Source organism: Emiliania huxleyi (assembly GCF_000372725.1).
Source record: "Emiliania huxleyi CCMP1516 unplaced genomic scaffold EMIHUscaffold_34, whole genome shotgun sequence".
Lineage (NCBI taxonomy): Eukaryota > Haptophyta > Isochrysidales > Noelaerhabdaceae > Emiliania > Emiliania huxleyi.
The window spans coordinates 1-17620 of record NW_005199443.1 but is presented as its reverse complement, the minus strand read 5'-3'; the positions used below and the strand labels follow the sequence as shown (position 1 = coordinate 17620).

At 64.8% G+C, this 17620-nt stretch overlaps 6 protein-coding genes across 6 annotated transcripts; 3 read left to right on the top strand and 3 right to left on the bottom strand.

The window, feature by feature from the left end:
- Window positions 1-58: 58 nt before the first annotated feature.
- On the bottom strand, window positions 59-2023 carry EMIHUDRAFT_435729 (hypothetical protein; the record flags this gene model as incomplete). The annotated part of the gene is made up of 8 exons (XM_005773270.1): window positions 59-349; window positions 480-553; window positions 627-801; window positions 995-1072; window positions 1138-1202; window positions 1295-1346; window positions 1480-1572; window positions 1645-2023. Coding segments are annotated over 8 exons (1123 nt in total), but the record flags the coding sequence as incomplete, so codon positions are not given.
- Window positions 2024-3446: 1423 nt separating this feature from the next.
- On the top strand, window positions 3447-4080 carry EMIHUDRAFT_207896 (hypothetical protein; the record flags this gene model as incomplete). The annotated part of the gene is made up of 2 exons (XM_005773269.1): window positions 3447-3460; window positions 3738-4080. 2 exons carry the CDS (start codon window positions 3447-3449, stop codon window positions 4078-4080), a joined length of 357 nt encoding a protein of 118 aa, XP_005773326.1.
- Window positions 4081-4442: 362 nt separating this feature from the next.
- On the bottom strand, window positions 4443-5368 carry EMIHUDRAFT_207895 (hypothetical protein; the record flags this gene model as incomplete). Its single annotated transcript, XM_005773268.1, has 3 exons — window positions 4443-4726; window positions 4952-5034; window positions 5262-5368. The coding sequence occupies 3 exons, from the start codon at window positions 5366-5368 to the stop codon at window positions 4443-4445; spliced, it is 474 nt and encodes a 157-aa protein (XP_005773325.1).
- A 64-nt stretch (window positions 5369-5432) lies between these two features.
- On the bottom strand, window positions 5433-6068 carry EMIHUDRAFT_65343 (dTDP-4-dehydrorhamnose reductase; the record flags this gene model as incomplete). The annotated part of the gene is made up of 1 exon (XM_005773267.1): window positions 5433-6068. The coding sequence occupies one exon, from the start codon at window positions 6066-6068 to the stop codon at window positions 5433-5435; it is 636 nt and encodes a 211-aa protein (XP_005773324.1).
- A 2890-nt stretch (window positions 6069-8958) lies between these two features.
- Window positions 8959-10415, top strand: EMIHUDRAFT_207893 (hypothetical protein; the record flags this gene model as incomplete). Its single annotated transcript, XM_005773266.1, has 4 exons — window positions 8959-9840; window positions 9943-10164; window positions 10239-10277; window positions 10338-10415. The coding sequence occupies 4 exons, from the start codon at window positions 8959-8961 to the stop codon at window positions 10413-10415; spliced, it is 1221 nt and encodes a 406-aa protein (XP_005773323.1).
- Window positions 10416-13401: 2986 nt separating this feature from the next.
- EMIHUDRAFT_354901 (hypothetical protein) lies at window positions 13402-15622 on the top strand (the record flags this gene model as incomplete). The annotated part of the gene is made up of 4 exons (XM_005773265.1): window positions 13402-13718; window positions 13740-13811; window positions 13838-14677; window positions 14700-15622. A coding segment is annotated over one exon (810 nt), but the record flags the coding sequence as incomplete, so codon positions are not given.
- Between the last annotated feature and the right edge of the window lie 1998 nt (window positions 15623-17620).

Sequence of the window (17620 nt, the reverse complement as noted above, 5' to 3'; positions counted from 1 at the left end):
CGATGTCACCTCTCGCTGCGTGATGCAATTGCAAAAAAACCACTGCTGCCCCAAAGAACAAAGATACGTCTTTGGCAGAAAGACACTTTCAGAAAACTGTAAAACCCGGTGGGCCGGGAAAGCGGGATGCATCGCTCACCTGTTACCTGCTCCTCACCCCACCCGGCAGGAACGGCAACGCCGCACGCACCGCCGCGGGCTCCAGGCCAGAGACGACGCACGCGGCAACCACGAGCGCTCCGCCGACGACGCACTGCGGGTCGAGCCCCTCGCCGAGGAGCAGCAGCCCAAAGGCGCTCGCCCAGAGCGGCTCGGTGGCGACGATGACGGACGCGGCCGATTGCGGCACCTGCGCCAGCGTCAGGGGCCGCGGTTGGCGCGGTGCGCGGTGCGGCGAGGGGGCAGGTGGGTGGGAGGGAAGACCGGCGACGGCGGCGGTGTGGCAGCGGTGTGGCGGGGGAAGAGGGAAGGAACCCCACCCGCGTCAGCCCTTTCGTCTCGCCGACCCGCACGAGGGCGGTGGTGACCAGGCCGGTCCACAGCAACCCGCCGCCTGCGACACACACGGCAGGGCGGCGTCGACACGGACGCGTCCTGAACGCGTCCCTCACCACCGGCGGGCGCGCCGCTGTCCCCCCGAAGCGCGCCCGGCAGCGCGAAAGCGTCGCGAGTCCCCGCGTCGACGAGCCACCCTGCGGATGAAGAGGCTGCGAGCGGGCCGACGCCGCAGCCGTCGCACACTGCCCATAGCGCGGAGAGCGCCGCTACCGTCGCCACGTTGACGGCGGTCACGGGTAGGACCTGCTCCACGCCCGAGGCCGGAGGAGAGGCATTGTGGGGGCGAGGGCAGACAGCGGCAGGGAGGGGAGAGAGCGGCAGGGAAAGCAGAGGCGGCAGGAAAGGAGAGGGTCGTTGGGAAAGAGGAGCGGCGGGGGAGAGGAGGAGAAGGTAGGGTTTGGGGGAGAGCGGCCGTCTGAAGAGGGGTAGGAAAGGCCTGGTCCGCGCCCGCGCCGTCGTCATCCTCTGAGATCAGCCGCCCGATGAGGTAGAAGGAGGTGCCGAAACCGAGGGCCTGTTGACGGCTGGAGGTGTAAAGCGACGCCGCTCACACAGCTAAGAGGCGGCGCTAGACCAGACCTGCACGATAGACCAGAGGTCGCCGGCCGCGACGCCGCCAGCTCGAAGGGCATCGAGCGAGTCGCCTGTCGTGGACGTGTCGCGGACGTGTCGCGGACGTGTCACGGATGTGCTGAGGACGTGGCTGCATCTCGGCTACATCTCGGCTACATCTCGCCAATCTCGAGGAGGCCGACCCCGCCCAAGGTCAGCAGAGCTGCCAGCCACACCTGCCGCGGTCCGGACGGGCGTCAGTCGCAGCTCATTGCAGCCGTCCACATTTGACAGCCGCGATGAGACGTTCTTCACTACAGAGGACGCAAGGCAGGCACCCATGCCAGCTAGCTGCACCCATCCAAGCACCTGTGGCGCGCTGGCGAGGCCGAGCCGCTTGCCGTCGAGAGCGGCGGAGAGGCAAGGGACCACCACGACGGTGAGCGCGCCAAGGAACGAGACCTGCGAGGCAGGTATGAGGTGGGACGCTCGGCTTGAGAAGGTGTGAGAGTCAGAAGTCTCGCGGGCGTAAACCTTGGCGGCGGCCGTGTCGCAGAGGGCCAGTGACTGCGCAGAGTATCCGATGCCGTCGCACAGCCCCGTGGCGACGGCCGGCCAGATGAGCCGCCGGTCCAGCCGAGAAATGAATGGACTCAGGGCGAGAGCTGCGAGGAGGAAGCGGCCGGACGTGGACGCTGCCGCCGGGAGCGCCTCGTTCATGAGCCGCCCGACCGGGAAATTCGTGCCGTAACCGACCGCGACGGCGAGCAGGAGGAGCTTGAATTGCCACGCGTCGCTGTCCGTCTCCTCTGGCGGTGCCGTACAGCAGCGGACAGCGGGCCGCGGAAGAACGGTCGATGCGGCGGCAGCAGCAGTCGCGCCGTGCCAGGTGTTTGGGACGAGAGCGATCATTTATGCGAGTCGGCCGGAAAGAGGACACGTCAAAGAAAAACATGCATTGACAGTGTGGGCCTGCAGGTCCAATCCATCCTTGCCTATATGACTGAGATTCGTTGCTTCGTGATCACCAATGCACTTGCAACGTGGGAACAGCGCCTCGAACGGGCTCGAGTGACTCCCAGTTCGAGCCGCAAAAGTCGGAAAGAAAATAACAATAAATTTGGGTTCCTGGTCCCCCAGGGGGTCCCTGGGGACCCTCCGGGGCCCCTGGGGGCCTCCCAGGGGCATCTGGGCCCTCCCCCATCAGCTATTCATGCAGAGCCATCCAGCAGCCCAGAGCCAGCAGCCAAGGAAGGTGCAAACTGGCAGGCAGCCAGCACTCCTCGACCCATACGCACACACGCACAAATAACACGCAGATGGTGCACCTGGGTAAAGGGAGGCCGCACACCAAAGGGAGTCGCACACCTGGGTAAAGGGTACGTGCTCTCCGGTGCGCGGTGGGTAAGTCCTTGCTAACCTACCAGGCCCCGGGGCATCCATCACACAGGCAGTCCGCTGGTGTGCTCACGAGAGGGGTGTGAGCCCCAGATAGTTCGAGCACACGGAACGCGCCGCGCTGGTCCCTGGCAGATGTCCGCCGCTGCGGAGGAGATGAACAACGAGATCATGATGATTGAGAAAATGATGTCCTCGAAGTTCCAGCCCGGCGACGCCGTAGAGGTCAACAAAGACATCAACATGGGCAACGGTCGTGTGCTGAACACATGGGCGGCGGGTGAGGTGGAAAACGTCTCTGCGGATGGAAAACGTCTCAATCACGGTTTCGATTACACCATCGAAATGAACTTCGCCGACGGCACCTCGTGGACGGAGTACAACGTGAAGGAAGGGGACCTGCGCCACCCCGGCGATGACATGGACGAGCGCGTCAGCATCTTCACCGGCAAGACCGAGATCGCTTACCGCACCAAGTTCGCCGAAGGCACCGTCAAGAAGGACTACTACGCTCGCAAGGATTACATGCTCTTCGACCAGGAGGGCAAGGGCTCGTGCGTGTGGATCCCGGTGCATCGCGTCAAGAAGGACTGCATGAAGCCGATTCGTAAGGCGCAGAAGAAGTTCTCCAAGGAGTCCAACGCGGACAAGAAGGACAAGGATTACATCCCGTAAGAGCGTGGTCGACATCGTGGGCTATAGCCCAGGGCCCGGGGAAGGTCGAAACCCGGTGTCACGCACGCCTGCGCAGTGGTTATGGCAGAAGGCCAACCAGAGAGCGCGGCGGGCTGAGTTACAGGCACATTGTGTACAGTGGCGCTTTACTGTCGACTGACTCGTGACAGTTCTGAGCGCGTGGTAAGGTCAAAATCCTAAGCTTTTGTAACATCCGTTAGGGGGGGGGGGGTCCGGACCCCCCACTGGGGGAACGTTGCCCTATGGAAAAGCTCGCGTGTTGTGGCTCGGCAACTTTCCCGCCCCGTCCCCGCCATCCTCTCTCTCCCCTACCACTCCCTGTAGGAAAGCAATGAGCGACTTCATCATCGAGGGCCTTAAAGAAAGAGGCCTGATCAAGCCACCTACAATGCGCTGAAAACGCTAATCGACGAGGCGGCACAGGCTCAGCCGGCCCGAGATTGAGGCGCTCGGAGAGAATTATCGCGCAGCTGCAAGGGTCACCGCGGGCGCGGGCCGTCGCGATTCTGGAGGCGAGCGAGTCGTTCAACAAGGTCACGCGTGAGCCGTGAGCTACGCCTCGACGTGAGCGACGCCACGGTGGAGCAGCTGCGCCGCGTGGTCAAGTTGGCGCAGAGCGACGAGCTCAAGTCGGTGAAGAAGTTCCTCGACCAAATCATGCAACACCGGATGGCGTGGCCTTTTCTGGAGCCTGTCGACGGCCACCTGTATCCATCCTACTACCAGGGCCCGCACGCAGTCATGGATCCGATTGACCTTTGCACCATCAAGATGAAGCTCGAGCAAGGATCCTACGCCGATGCGGTGTGTGGGAAAACTGCCGCCACTTCGACCATCACCTGCATCCCCGGCCAAAAGCACCTGCGCACGGGATAGGTAGGGTAAGGTAAACTTCTCCACACACACGAGGTGGTGGGGCAAGGGGGGGCGACCCTCGCGTCTCCACGTCTGACGACAGGACCAGGAGCCCCACGGCATTCAAAGTGCAAGGCCCATGTGCGCGTGGGTGAGCCGTGTGTGTGGTGTGTGTGTGTGTGTGTGTGTGTGTGTGTGTGTGTGTGTGTGTGTGTGTGTGTGTGTGTGTGTGTGTGTGTGCGGTGTGTGTGTGTGTGTCTCATAACATCGAAGCGGCTAGCTCAAAAGAAAAGTCGAATGCGACGAAATCAAAAAAACACCGCGCTGCGGAGCGGCTTTCGCCGGAAGGCCGCCTCAAAAAGATAAACACGGCAAACTCGCTCCTAGAACGGCGAGGCGCCAGCGGCGGCCGCCGCACCAGCGACCATCTCCGCAAGCCTCGTCGCCGGATGGCCAGTGAGGCTGCGCAGCTTCGTCGAGTCCATAGAGATGTCCGGAGGCGAGGCGACCGCGCGCGCGGCGGGCGGCAGCGACGAGCGCGCCACGGGGCGGATGAGTTGTGGCGCGTCGTAGCCGCCCTGCGCTGCGACTGCCTCCGCCACCTCCACGCGCGTCACTCTCTCTGGCCCGCCCATGTTGTACACGCCCGCCGACTGCGGGCTGACGCCTGAAAGGCCGAGAGATGCCAAGGGGGGCTGAGAGAGGGATAGTGGGCTGGATGAGGCTGGGGTGGCTGAGGGCCTCTGAGGGCCGAGGGAGGGTGTCTAAGGGCCTAGAGAGGGTGAGAGAGGCTGAGAGAGCGCGACAGTGGAGAGGCTGCGAGAGGCTGCGAGAGGCTGAGAGGGAGGGGCGCGATGAGGCCGCGCTGAGGTGTCAGCGCGGGGCGACGCACCGTCGCGGGCGAGCGAGGCGAGGATCGACACGATATCTCCCACCCACACGACCGACCGGACCTGCGCGTCGGAAGAGGGCGAGCTACGGAATGAGACGCGGTGGTCCGTCCCCGTCGGCTGTTTGTACCTGTGCCTATGCGCCTCCCCTAGTGCGCAAGTGTGCGCAAGTGTGGTAGGCAGGTGGACGCCGGGTGGTGCGTGCTGTGGGTTGCGAATGGGTGGCGGAGCGGCGGGGAAGAGGCCGCGGACGAGGCGAGGAGGCGGCGAGGAGGCGCGTGCTCTCGAAGTGTGCGGAGGCGGGGCCCCGACGCCTCGTCGGAGAAGAAGTCGGTCGCTGTGCCGGCAGAGAGCCGCTCGGCGCAAAACTGGAGGAAGGACCCCTTGCCTACCGTGTGGACGCGGTCTCGTGCGAGCATCGCCTGGCACCAGCTTTACGAGGCCAGGGGCTAGAAGACAGCCGCCCGGTCGGTGTTCCCGCATCTAGTGCCCCTTGCGGCACCGCCCAGGCGTCGGAGGGCCGAGGATGAGGGACGAGCGGAGGCAGACGCTTCGCGACGGGAGCGCGGCGGTGAGGGCGCGCTCAAAGCTGAGCTTGCTCTGCCCGTACACGTTGACCGGGGCGGCGGCCGACGTCTCAGTGTACGGGGCGGCGAGGCCGTCGTAGACCTGATCGGTGGAGAGGAAGACGAAGCAGGCGTGCGCTGGGACGGCCGCGAGGAGGGGGGGGCACTCGTTGACGGCGCGAGCACGCGCTGGGTCCCTTTCGCAGACGGCCGGGCTCGATATGGCTGCGAGGTGCAGCACCACGTCTGGCTTCACCTCTGAGACGAGCGCGGTGACTGCCGCGCCGTCGGTGAGGTCGAGTTGGACGCACGCGCAGACCGCCCCAAAGTCCTCCGCGAATGTGTCGAGCCCGCCATACGCTGCGGCGAGGCGCCACGTGGGGAAGGTGCGCGCTAAGTGAGCGATGAGGTGCTGACCGAGGTAGCCAGAAGCTCCAGTGATCAGCACCGTCTTGTCTGGCGGCGCGAGCCCTCGTGCCGCGGCGCTGGCGACAATCCGAAGGTACTCCTCGGCGGGAGAGAGCGCGCGCAGCCCTTCCAGTGAGCCGGGCATGCAACAAAATGTGTGGTTGGCGAAGGATAAATTTCAGATTACCCGGTTTTTGAGATTCGCCTCGCAGATTACCCGGCGAACGATATTTTCCTGCTTAGCGCGATTTCCGTCAAACCAGTTTACCCAGTCTCCCACAATTCGTGTTTCAGCTTACCCGGTCGCTAAAATTTGTCATGTCAGATTACCCGGTCGGCCAAATTTCTCGTCCAGATTACCCGGCAACGATATTTTCAGATATTTTCCTGCTCAGCAGCAATTTCATCAAAAAACTGAGAAACCAGTTTACCCAGTCTCCCACAATTCACGTTTCAGCTTACCCGGCCGCTAACTTTTCTCATGTCAGATTACCCAGTCGGCCAAATTTCTCGTCCAGATTACCCGGCGGCTAACTTTTCTCTTTGAGATTACCCGGGCGCGCAAATTTCTCGTTTCAGCTTACCCGGACGCGAGCGTGCACCTCGATCCTCGTCCAGAGAGCGAGCACCTGCGGCACTTGGTCCTAAGGAGAGCTCCCACTCGGAATCCCCAGCCTCGTTTGCTTGAATGACGCAGTCGTGAATCCCAAACGGTTTCAGATTACCCGGCGCATCCCACTACCGGGTGATCTGGAAAAAAGAAATTTCGTCCGACGGGTAACCTGGAAACGACATTTCGCCGTGTTGGGTAACCTGGAAACGACATTTCGCCGTGTTGGGTAACCTGGAAACGACATTTTGCCGCACCGGGTGATCTGAAACCGCTCACGCCGGGTGATCTGGAAAACGCCGGGTGATCTGCAAGGCGAGTCTCAAAACCGGGTGATCTGGAAGAAGAAATTTCGTGACCCGGGTAACCTGGAAACGACATTTCGCCGTGTTGGGTAATCTGGAAACGACATTTCGCCGTGTTGGGTGATCTGCGAGGCAAAAACTCGCAGACGCCGGGTGATCTGAAAAACGCCGGGTGATCTGCGAGGCGAATCTCAAAAACCGGGTAATCTGAAATTTATCCGTTGGCGAACGACACAGGTAGGGTGCCCAAAAAAATTCCTTCGGGCACTTGAGTTGGCCCTGGCGCAGACACACACACACACACACACACACACACACACACACACACACACACACACACACACACACACACACACACACACACACACACACACACACACACACACACGCAAGGGCGAGGACACGCGCAGGGGCCGCACCTCTAGCGAAGCCCACAGAGTGGGAGACTCCTATCACCGCCCTGCCACCCACGTGAGCCTTTTGGCCGCCTCTGTCAGTGTGCCCGTGGTAGTGAGAGACTGCTGGTGAGAAGCCGGAGGAAGGTCGCTAGTCGAGAGAGATCGCCAGTGGAATAGGGAGTCCACCGTGCTGCGAGCCTGTCGCTGTCCCTTGTCAGGAGCAGGAGAACTAGGAGAGCGCAACCAGTAGGAGGCCCGCGCCTGCCCCCGTGCCGCCGGGTGCAACCTGTCCTATACGAGAGAGGAATCCCTGGGACCCTGTCGTGTGGGTGAACCCTGCCCAGCCCCCCTCCTGTCGCGATGCGCTCCCCGCTCCCGTTCCCCTGTGTCCCTGATCGTCCTTCCAAGATCCTGCTCGTGCAGGTGGGGACCCTGTCCCTCTCCCACCCCTCGTTTGGCGTGCCCGTTTTATTTATTTATTTATTGGCGAAGAGCCGAGCGGAAGGAGGACGGGGAAGATGACTCAGAGGAGGACGAACCAGTGGAAATTCAGTTGTCAGATGTCACGATGCATCCGAAGGGGACTCCAGCGCCGGCATCATCCGTAGAGGCACGAGTGTTCGAAGAGAGAGTGGACCTGAGCAACAACATGACCTGGAGGCAAATGATCGGAGTGGGAGTCAGAAATGTGGTCCTTGCGCGAGGGGAGCTCGATAGACTCGAGGGGCCAGGATACGCCGCGAGGAGGACGGAGTTGCGCCGAAAGGCGAAAGAAGCCGCGAGAACAAGGGACCGGCAGGCGGCGGCGTCGCAGGACGAGGCAGAAGAGAACGACGCGACAGAGGAGGAAGTGACAAGGGAGAGAACGACGAGAGTGGGACGGCCGCGAGGTGGCATGAAGGTTGCAGCGAGAAGCGGCGAGAGGCGACGGCTAGCGCATCACACTCCTCTCCTTAAATCCCTGTGTGGTGGCGGCGTGCCGTTCTCCCATCCCTCCCTTGGGTTGTCTGTTTTCTTTAAGCAGGCGCGGGTGGGGCTTGGGCGGGGGGCGAAGCCGGGAGCGGCTCGCGGGTTGGTCCGGTGGGGGGGGCGGGGCGGGGCGGGGCGGGGTGGATCGGGTCGGGGCGGGGCGGGGCGGGGTTGCTCGGGTCGGGGTGGGGCGGGGTTGTGGGGTGGGGTGGGGATGTCGGGTTGGGGAGTGGGTGGGCGCCGGAGTGGGAGTGGTGTGACTGCTCCTGTGGTGCGGGCGACGGCTTCTGAGGAAGCCGTCGCCCGCGCCTCACCTGTCGCGTGAATCGTGTCGTGCGACCGCCTTTTGTTGAAAAATTCTTTCTTTCTTTCTTCTGGCGCCAGCCTTGGCAGTTGATTAGGCCTTGGCACCAGCCTTGGCGGGCGGGCACGCGGAACATGCACAGGCGCCATGTCGCAGGAGGTCTGTCTGCCCCAGACTCGGCTCAGAGCCCAAAATTTGAGGATTTCCACGCAGTTTTCCCGGGAGGATTTCCACGCAGTTTTAAGGAGAAAAAAGTAAAACAAAAGAGAGGGTGTGCGAAAACCTGCGACAGCCCAAGAGACTACCCGCGGACCTAGAAGGACCGCGCTCATTCTGTCATTCACGCCGACAATCGCACCCCGAAGCAACACTCGCACGAAGCACTCGCACGAAGCACTCGCACGAAGGCCATTGACGATTAGGCGATGGCACCAGCACACGCCGCGGCGATGGCACCATCGATACGCCCAGGCGCGCAATGGCTCGACACCGCCGGAACGCCGATCGACGCTCACGGCGCCGGCCTCATGCTCGACACCGACGGTCGGATCTGGTGGTACGGCAGCCAGCGCCAGGGCCACCCGTGCAAGCTGTGGAACTGTCGCGACGGCGGTATCAACGCATACAGTTCATCGGACCTCTATGCGTGGCGCTTCGAAGGCCTCGTCGTGCCAGCGTTCAACGACACCAACCCGCGATACACGCGGAATGGGCTGCTCCTCGAGCGGCCCAAGGTGGTGCGCTGCACCGCCAGGCGCGACTACGTGATGTGGGTGCGCGGCACGGCGCCGCGGAACGAGCCGCAAGCGCTCGCCGTGCTGCGCGCCGACGCACCGGCGGGCCCGTGGCGGCTCGTGCGACATTTCCGCCACCTCGGGCCGCGTAAGCTCTACCAGTACGCGGATGCCACGCTCTTCCAGGACCCGCGCGACGGCGCGACGTACGTCTACTGGCGCACGCAGGTGTACCCGGTGCGCGACCGACGGCTCGGATTCCACGCGATGCGGCTGAGTGACGACTGCGCCGACACGGTCGACGGCTCTGACACGCAGATCTTCGTCAGTGCGCACCACGAGGCGCCTGCGGTCTTCTTTGCGCCACCGTCCGTCGCGCGCAGCGCCGCCGGCAACAACGGCGATGGCACATACTACCTCTGGACGGGCGGCACCAACGGCTGGCGGCCGGCGCCGGTCCGACTGCACCGCGCCTCGTCGCCACTCGGCGCTTTCAACGGCTCTGAGCTCGCGCCGCCCATGCCCGAGCCGCGCATGCCGGGCAACGCGCCGCCCGCGCAGCCGGGCGCGTGGGCCTTTGGCAGCCAGTGCACGTTCGTGTTGCCCAACCCAGCGCACACGGCGTGCGTGCGCCGGCACGCGCCGCGCGCCGCGCCAGCAGCGCCGGCGGCGGCGGCGGCATGCGCGCGGCTGCCCCAGTTCGTCTACGTGGCAGACCGGTGGGACACGCTCAAGGCGCACTTTGGACGATACGTGTGGCTGCCGCTGTACGTCGACCCGCTCGACGCGTCGCGCGTGCTCGTGCGCTGGGCGAGCGAGTGGCGGCTCGACGAGGAGTGCTCGCCTTTCGTCACGCCGCCCGACGGCTCCGACCCGCTGGCTGCGTGTGGTTGGCACAACAGCTCGGTGGAACGCCTAAAGGTAAGCCCCGGCGCCCGGCGGCGGCGCGATCACGAGGAAGGCGCGGCACGCCGATGCGGTGCCGTTTGCCGCAGGTCGTGCGACCCGCAGAAGTGCGGCAAAAAGTGCTGCGAGTGGCTGGCGCGCGGCGCCGCGCGCCGCGCCAACCGCACATTGCTCGCTGGCCTGCAAAGGAAGCGGCGGAGCGCGTCGTCCGGGCGGAACCGATGATCGCCCCGCAGTCCCAGCAAAATTGCGCTTGGCCGCAGTGAAGGATGTTGGACTGCAGTCTGCGGTTGATGATGACGCAGTGGCTGCACGCAGGGCAGGGCTTCTGCTCCTCCGTGATTACGAACCTGCCGGGCGCGGCAGTCTCGCCCGTCGGTTTACTGAGACTGCGACTGCCTCCACCCCGTCCTGTGCCTCTCGCTCACGGCGTCCAGCGACCTCGCGCTTCACGTCCGCTCGAGCCGCAGCCTCGCGGCGGCCGTACTCGGCCCATCGAGCTGCGTCAGCCTCCTCCGCAGCCGCAGCTTGCTCCCGCTTAACCGCACAGCTTCGTCAGCTTGCGGTGGCGGCGGCACCCTCGCTCGAGAGTCGACGTCCGCAGCTTGCTCGTCGTCACTGCTGAGGACTGGTGGGAGCTTGCCTGGCCTCCTCAATGCGCCGACTTGGGGAAGTTTCTTTAGCGCACAACTCAGTCACATACGTGTTACGTCATACCTCATAGTCATATTCGAGTACACATCATGTACACCAGTGTGCATGTATCCCCTGCATTGTGCATATCTCGGCACCTAAATAAATAAAACGGGAATAAAACGGCAAAACACTGAGACGTCTGTGGTCTGAGCTTGACAGTTGACTGCTGTTGTGCTTTACTCACTGTCAGAACACTGTGACTGCCTGACTCACACCGGAAGCAAAACCCTTTGTGCGAGTCCTTCTCCACCGCCGCTGCGCGCTGGCCCGCGAAACTGGCCCCACCCAAAAGGAGGGCTCACGAGACTCGTCGGGTGCGCCCCCACCACGTTCAAGCTGAGCGAGATTTTGAATACCAAACAACTCGAACACTCACACATGATTTGGGTCCTGGAGCCCTGTTCACTATGATGTAACATACTTGACACCCCCCCCTTGGCGCCTTGTGATTTTCGTGCGAAGACAGCGAGATCTCGGCCGCGGTCCTCCGCTCGCGCCGGCCGCCCATGCGCTCGCGGGGCTGGCCGACGGCGCGGGCCTCTTGCCGATGGACCCAGCCGAGGTGCCCGACCAGTCGGAGCCGCGCCGACGCGCTGCGCGCGACCACCAGCCAGCTTTCCGGCCGGGCCGAGAACGGTGTGTCGAGAAAGCTGACACTCAAGGTAGCAGCCGAGTTTTTTGCCTCTTTTTGAGCACAGCAGCATGCCCACCAGTGATACGAGACGCACCAGATTCACCCCGTCGCGAGCTTGACCGCAACCCCGGTGACCGCCCATAGGTGGCTGATCGAAGCGCCACTCATCGCTGCTTTCGCGCGCCTGCTCCACAGAGGGCTCCTGCGGCTCTCCCTCGTCGCGTGAGCGCCGCCGACATCATGTGCTCTGTCGTCCCCGCCGGCGCGGAGCTGCGCCACGTCGAATTCTTCGGTGGCTCGACCGCCGGCGCGCCCACCCTCGCCTCCTGCGCGCCTCACACCCCGTATTCTCCTCGCGCGCGGCCGACAAAGTGAGCGTACGACCACCTCCCTCTCAGTCACCCCCCCGACGATGCACAGCCCGCTCGTTCTCGCCGAGAAGACGCTCGGAGCGCCCAACTTTGCCTCGTGCGGCCATCAAACAGGCGCGTTGCCTCCCATCTCCGCACTTCCCATCTACCCCCACACTGCCTTGGGCCAGGTACCAATTTTGTCGAATTGATTTCAAAATCTGCAGGCGCGGAGCGCCTGCGAAAATTTTGAAGAAATTTGCAGTCGGGCCTGATTTTCATCAAGATCTCTCAAATTTGCGGTGTGGAGAGTTGGGGGGTGGGTTAGGTTAGGGTTATTAGGGTTAGAGGGTTAGGGTTAGGGTTAGGGTTAGGGTTAGGGTCAGGGTCAGTCTTGTTGTGTATATGCCAGCGTTGCAGGGTTCTGCGCTGGGATCTGGCCCCAGCGCCGACGAGTAAGACTCAGCACCGCACGCTGACCCCACCAAATGCCGCCTCAGGGCGCCAGGCCGCCAGCCACCTCTTACACGCGGCCGGCGCCCTCTCGCGGCAAAAGGGTCGAGCGAGCGGGCAGAGTCGCGATGTCTGCGCACCCGCGTGCCGATGGGCGGCACACGCAGCGGAGAGAGGCCCTGTCACGCCGCCAGTAGCGTTCCGCACTCCCCAGCCACGCCACCAATTGCCGCCTCAGGGCGCCAGCCACCTCTTACACGCGGCCGGCGCCCTCTCGCGGCAAAAGGGTCGAGCGAGCGGGCAGAGTCGCGATGTCCCTGCGCACCTGGGTGTTCGAACCTGGTTTGTGGAGCTCCCACAGATGTTCTGACAGAGACCTCAGGCCACGTCCCCCCTGTCGCCCCCCCCAGCACTCCAAGGTGCCAAGAGACAAACAACAGCACAACAACACAGACAGGCGACAGGGGCGAACGTGTGAGACTAGAGCAGGCTTGCTCCGCCTCTAGCAATCTCGTCGCCGGCCGCAAGGCACGGACGAGACCGTGTGTGGGGTCTTGTGAGGTGTCTATGGACGCTCTCCTCTCGGGCTACCCGCCAGCGGCTAGCCCTAACTCGCACTCATCTGGGTGACGGACAATTCATTGGATGAGCATCAGCGAGCAGAGGTGCGTGTGCTGAATCTAGATCGCACGCCGTGGCATATGACTTGGGTAGGCGTGCGACCGCAGCGCGCCCGCCGGAGGCTCGACCGGGCGCGCGTGTCAGCCAGAAGTTTGCCAGTAGAGCGATCCTGGTCTTTCCGAAGACGAGCCCCGCGCCACGGGTGCCAGCCGTGCCTCCGCGGGAGCCGCCTCTCGAGCCGCGTCCCGCCGGCACTGTCCCTGAGTGCGTTCCGCCTTGGTTGGCGACGCGCACTCGACGAGGGCAGTCCAGCCGACGGGAACGTGTCGCGCGCCGGCGACGAATGCGGCGGGGTGGGTGTGGGTACCGAGCGCCGCTTCGACGAAGCGAGGTTGGCAGGCGCCCCTCACGAGTCCGTTCAGACATGCCACACGCCCCGGCACACCCATTAAAAGAAACACCTGCTTCGGGCATAGTTCGGCTGTCAACTCCAACCGGATGGCTCAGCCGCCTCCCGGCGCGGACACGCTTCAACGACGCCACAGGCTGCGCCGCTCGCGCTGCCGAAAAAGATCCAAGCCGCGGCGGCGGTCGGCAAGGTGGGCGTGGTGCAGACGTGGCTCGCCGGGGACGGGTGGGTTGACGCGACGTGCGTGCGTGGCGGTGTGAGTGGCTGGACGCTCCTGCTGATCGCCGCCGCCAACGGTCACAAGCAGCTGGTCGAACTTCTGCTGAAGGGCGGCGCGAAGGTGGACGCACAAAACAGCATCGGCATTACGGCGCTGACTGCCGCCGCCCTCAACAGCCATCTGCACGTGCAGGAAGGCCGCGAGTGGGTGGTCGAGACGCTGCTGCAGTATGGCGCGGAGATCAACCTGCAGAACAGCTACGGCAGCACCGCGCTGATGTACGCCGCTATCAAGGACCAGCAAGCGGTCGAGCTGCTTCTTCGGCACGGCGCAGAGGTCGACCTGCGGGACTGCGACGGCCACACTGCGCTCACGTCCGCCGCTGACAACGGCCGCCCTGCCGTTCTGCTCCGGCTGCTGCGGGCGGGCGCAGACATGGCGCTGCGCACTGCGGCGGGCAAGACGGCGCTGCAGCTTGCCAAAGAGAAGGGCCACACCGAGTGCGTCGCGGCTGTCAAGACGTTTCTCGGCGAGGTGGCGGCGGAGAGGCGCGACGCGGCGGCGGTCGAGGCGGGCGGCGCGGGGGCAGGCAGCGCTTCGGGCGGCGAGGGCGGCAGCAGCGGGCCGGTTTCCGAGGAGATCGGCGAGGCGGGTTGCGCAGGGGCGGACGGCGATGCCGCCTCGGGCAAGGGGGCAGCGGCGGCACCAACCAACAAGCCGCCCCCGGACTCGTCTGACGAGGAGGACCAGCCCCTCTCGCAGAGAAAGCAAACTGCCGCGTCCTCTTCTGGCGGCGTGGAGAGCGGAACGGGCGAGGACGCCGTCCCCTATGAGATCGCGAAGGCGGCTCGGCAAGGCGACGAGGCGGCGGTGCTGGCGTGGCTCGACGGCGGCGGGCGGGTGGACGCGACTTACGAGTGTGGCAAGTCGACTGGCCTCACGCTGCTGATGGCCGCTGCCATCTACGGCCACGAGCGGGTGGTCGAGCTGTTGCTGCAGCGCGGTGCTGAGGTAAACGTGGTGGACAACCTCGGCCGCACCGCGCTGATGAGCGCCGCCCACCAAGGCAACAAGCGGGTGGTCGAGCTGCTGCTGCGGCACGGGGCGAAGATCAACCTGCAGGACAGCGACGGCGTCACCGCGCTGATGAACGCTGCCATCTACGGCCACGAGCGGGTGGTCGAGCTGCTGCTGCGGCATGGGGCGGAGATCAACCAGCAGAACAATACCGGCCTCACTGCGCTGATATTCGCCGCCTACCAGAACCACCCCGCCCCTCTCCACTGCCTGCTGCGGGCGGGCGCCGACACGGAACTGCGCGTGGCGGCTGGCTGCACAGCGCTGCAGCTTGCCAAGGAGGCGGGCAGCGCCGAGTGCGTGCGCGCCTTCGAGGAGCATGCGGCGGCCAAGGCAGCGGCCGAGGCGGTGGCGAAGGAGGCGGCGAGGGCTGCGGAGGCGGCGGAGAGGGCGGCGGAGAGGGCGGCGGAGAGGGCGGTGGCGGAGGCGGAGGCGGCGCGGCATGCCGAGGAGCTGCTGGCGGAGGAGGAGGCGGAGAAGCGCGGCAAGGGCAAGAAGGGCAAGAAGAAGAAGAAGGGCGGCGGGAGCGGCGGCGTTGGGCCGTCGCAGGAGCCCGAGGCGCCGGCGGAGGGTGCAGAGGCGCGATCAGAGGGTGTCGAGGTGCTATCAGAGGCAGCCGCAGCCGAGGCCGCAAAGAAGGCCGAGGAGGCGAGATTGATCAGGCTTCTCGAAAGTTGTCACGAGGAGAGGATCCGGCTCGGCATCACGGCGGAGAGCCAGGCAGCGGCTTTAGCTGAGATGGTCGAGGCGGAGCGCTTGGCCGAGGAGGCGGAGGAGGAGGAGGAGGAGGCAGAGGCGGAGGAGGAGGAAGCCGCGGCCGAGGAGGAAGCCGCGGCCGCGGCACTTGCGGCAGCTGAGGCGGCCACGGCGGCAGCTGAGGCGGCGATGGCCGCCGCAAAGGCGAGGCGCGCGGCCGCTGCGAGGGCCAAGGCGGCCGCTGCAAGGAAGGCGGCGGCCGCGGCGGCCCAGCGCTCATAGAGAGCCGCTGAGAGCAGGACATGACGCGCGCATCTGGCACCCCGCCCGGCTGACTGAGGCGTCAGCCCCACGCCGCCCCGCCCTCGGCGTCGCGCAGCGGAGGCGGCGGCGTCTCGACCCGGACGCCACCGTGAGGCAGGCGGACTTGCGCTCGCGGGAGTGGCTCAGGGAGCACGGGGCGGCGGCGGAGGAGGAGGGCGGGCGGCGGGTATCTCTCTCTCCCACGGTGGTCACGTCGACTTTTTTCATCTTGGTCTACACGTGTGGTGGCCTCTCTGTTCCGGTACGGCTCTACGTGAGTTTTGTGAGACCCACGCGGCACGGCCCCCAGGGCGGGGGCGCGCGGCGTGATGGCCGCGAGCCGTCGAGGCTCGAGCACGTGCACATGCTGGTGGCGACCGTCCTCGGGCGAGTCCGCGGTGGCCACAAAGACGAAATCAGCGGCCAGCTGTGGTGCCGCCCACGTGCGCACGGGCTGCCGCGCACGCCCCACGTCTCGACACGTCGCCACACGTGACAACACAAACAATGGGAACACAAACAATGGGCTAGCCAGCTGCTCGTTCGTGGCAGGCAGGGTGACAGAGGCTCTAACGCTGCCGAGTGGGCGGGACGACAACATGCGGGGCGGGGGACGACACCATGCCAACGGACCCCCCTCGAGAACCCCCCTGGGCGGCTGCGGGCTGGGGCCGCCCGTTGGCCCTATCTCCGGGGCAACCCCTCTCCGTCCCGAGGCCGGCTTTCCCCCGTGCCAGTCTTCCCCAACCAACCCCGCCGGCAGCGCGAGCTACCCGGCCATATTGAGAGCGGTTCGCCCGCGTCGCGCACTCGTGACTCGTCCAAACCCGAAACCGGGCTCCGGGGGGCCCACGGACTCGTTCTGCGAGTCAACGCTCTGTGAACACCTCAACCTCTCATAGACCCCCCACCCCCCTCTCCCCCTTCCCCCCCCTAACTCCCCCTCCCCTCCGCCGCACAAACCCACCCGCGCGCGACCCCACCGTCGCTGTGCGTCGTGCTCCGCAGCCGTGAGCGAGCGCTGGAAAGGCGTGGCTGGGCGACCCTGGCATGCAGGCAGGGGAGATGGAGGGCTCTTCACGTTGTATAGAGCCCTGGCGAATAGAGGCCCCGCCCAGGGTACCCTCTCCGAGGACCCATTGTGGCTCTTTCGAGGACTCGCCGGGGCTCTGCTCCAAGAGACCTCGAGAGAGCGTGCGTGTGCCTCGACTCGCCAGTAGAGAGCCTCTACATCGCTCTACAACGGAGGCAGTTCGTCCCGCGGCGGATGTAGAGCTCTACAGCTCTACAGCGCTCTCCAGCACTCTACATCTCTACAGCTCTACAGCGCTCTACTCGAGTACACTCTACATCCTCTACACCCTCCCTCAGCGAGGCGTCCGAGCCTCTTTCTTTCGGGTATGGAGTCCGTAAGAGAGAGATTTTTAGCAATACCAAACAATTTGTTTGTTTTGTCCGTGAGTGCGGGCAAAGAAAGAAAGAAAACAAGCAAGCCAAACGAGGGATGGGAGGAGGACAAGGTAGGTAGGTCCCCACCTGCACAATCGCGAAGAATTCTTTTTCGCTGCCGCCTGGTCGTTGCCGGTGGTCGTTGCTGGCACCGCCCGTCCTTCGCCATGGAAAACGTAGAGCCAAACGCCTTCGTCGCCGCGATCCAGGTCAAATTTCACACCGCCGTCTCTTCCGCCGCCTCACCGCGGCCTCTCCACGTCGCCGTCCCGCCGCCGCACAGGAGGCGCTCTGTGAACGGGGCCGCGTCGAGGACGACTTGGTCAAGCAGGCGGACGCCACGTCCATCGCCGCGGTGATGGAGTGTGAGGAGGTGCATGACCACCTGGTCACCGTGCTCCCCGCCGCCTTCGGTCCGCGCCGCCCCGCTCTCCCCTCGCCGCTCTCCGCCGCCCAAACCGACAGCGCGCCCGCTGCGGCCCGCAGAAGCCGCGGATCCGGGTCACAAGGCGTCGCTGGTCGAGGCGGTGGCGCTCGCTCTGGTCCGCAAGCTCGATGACGCC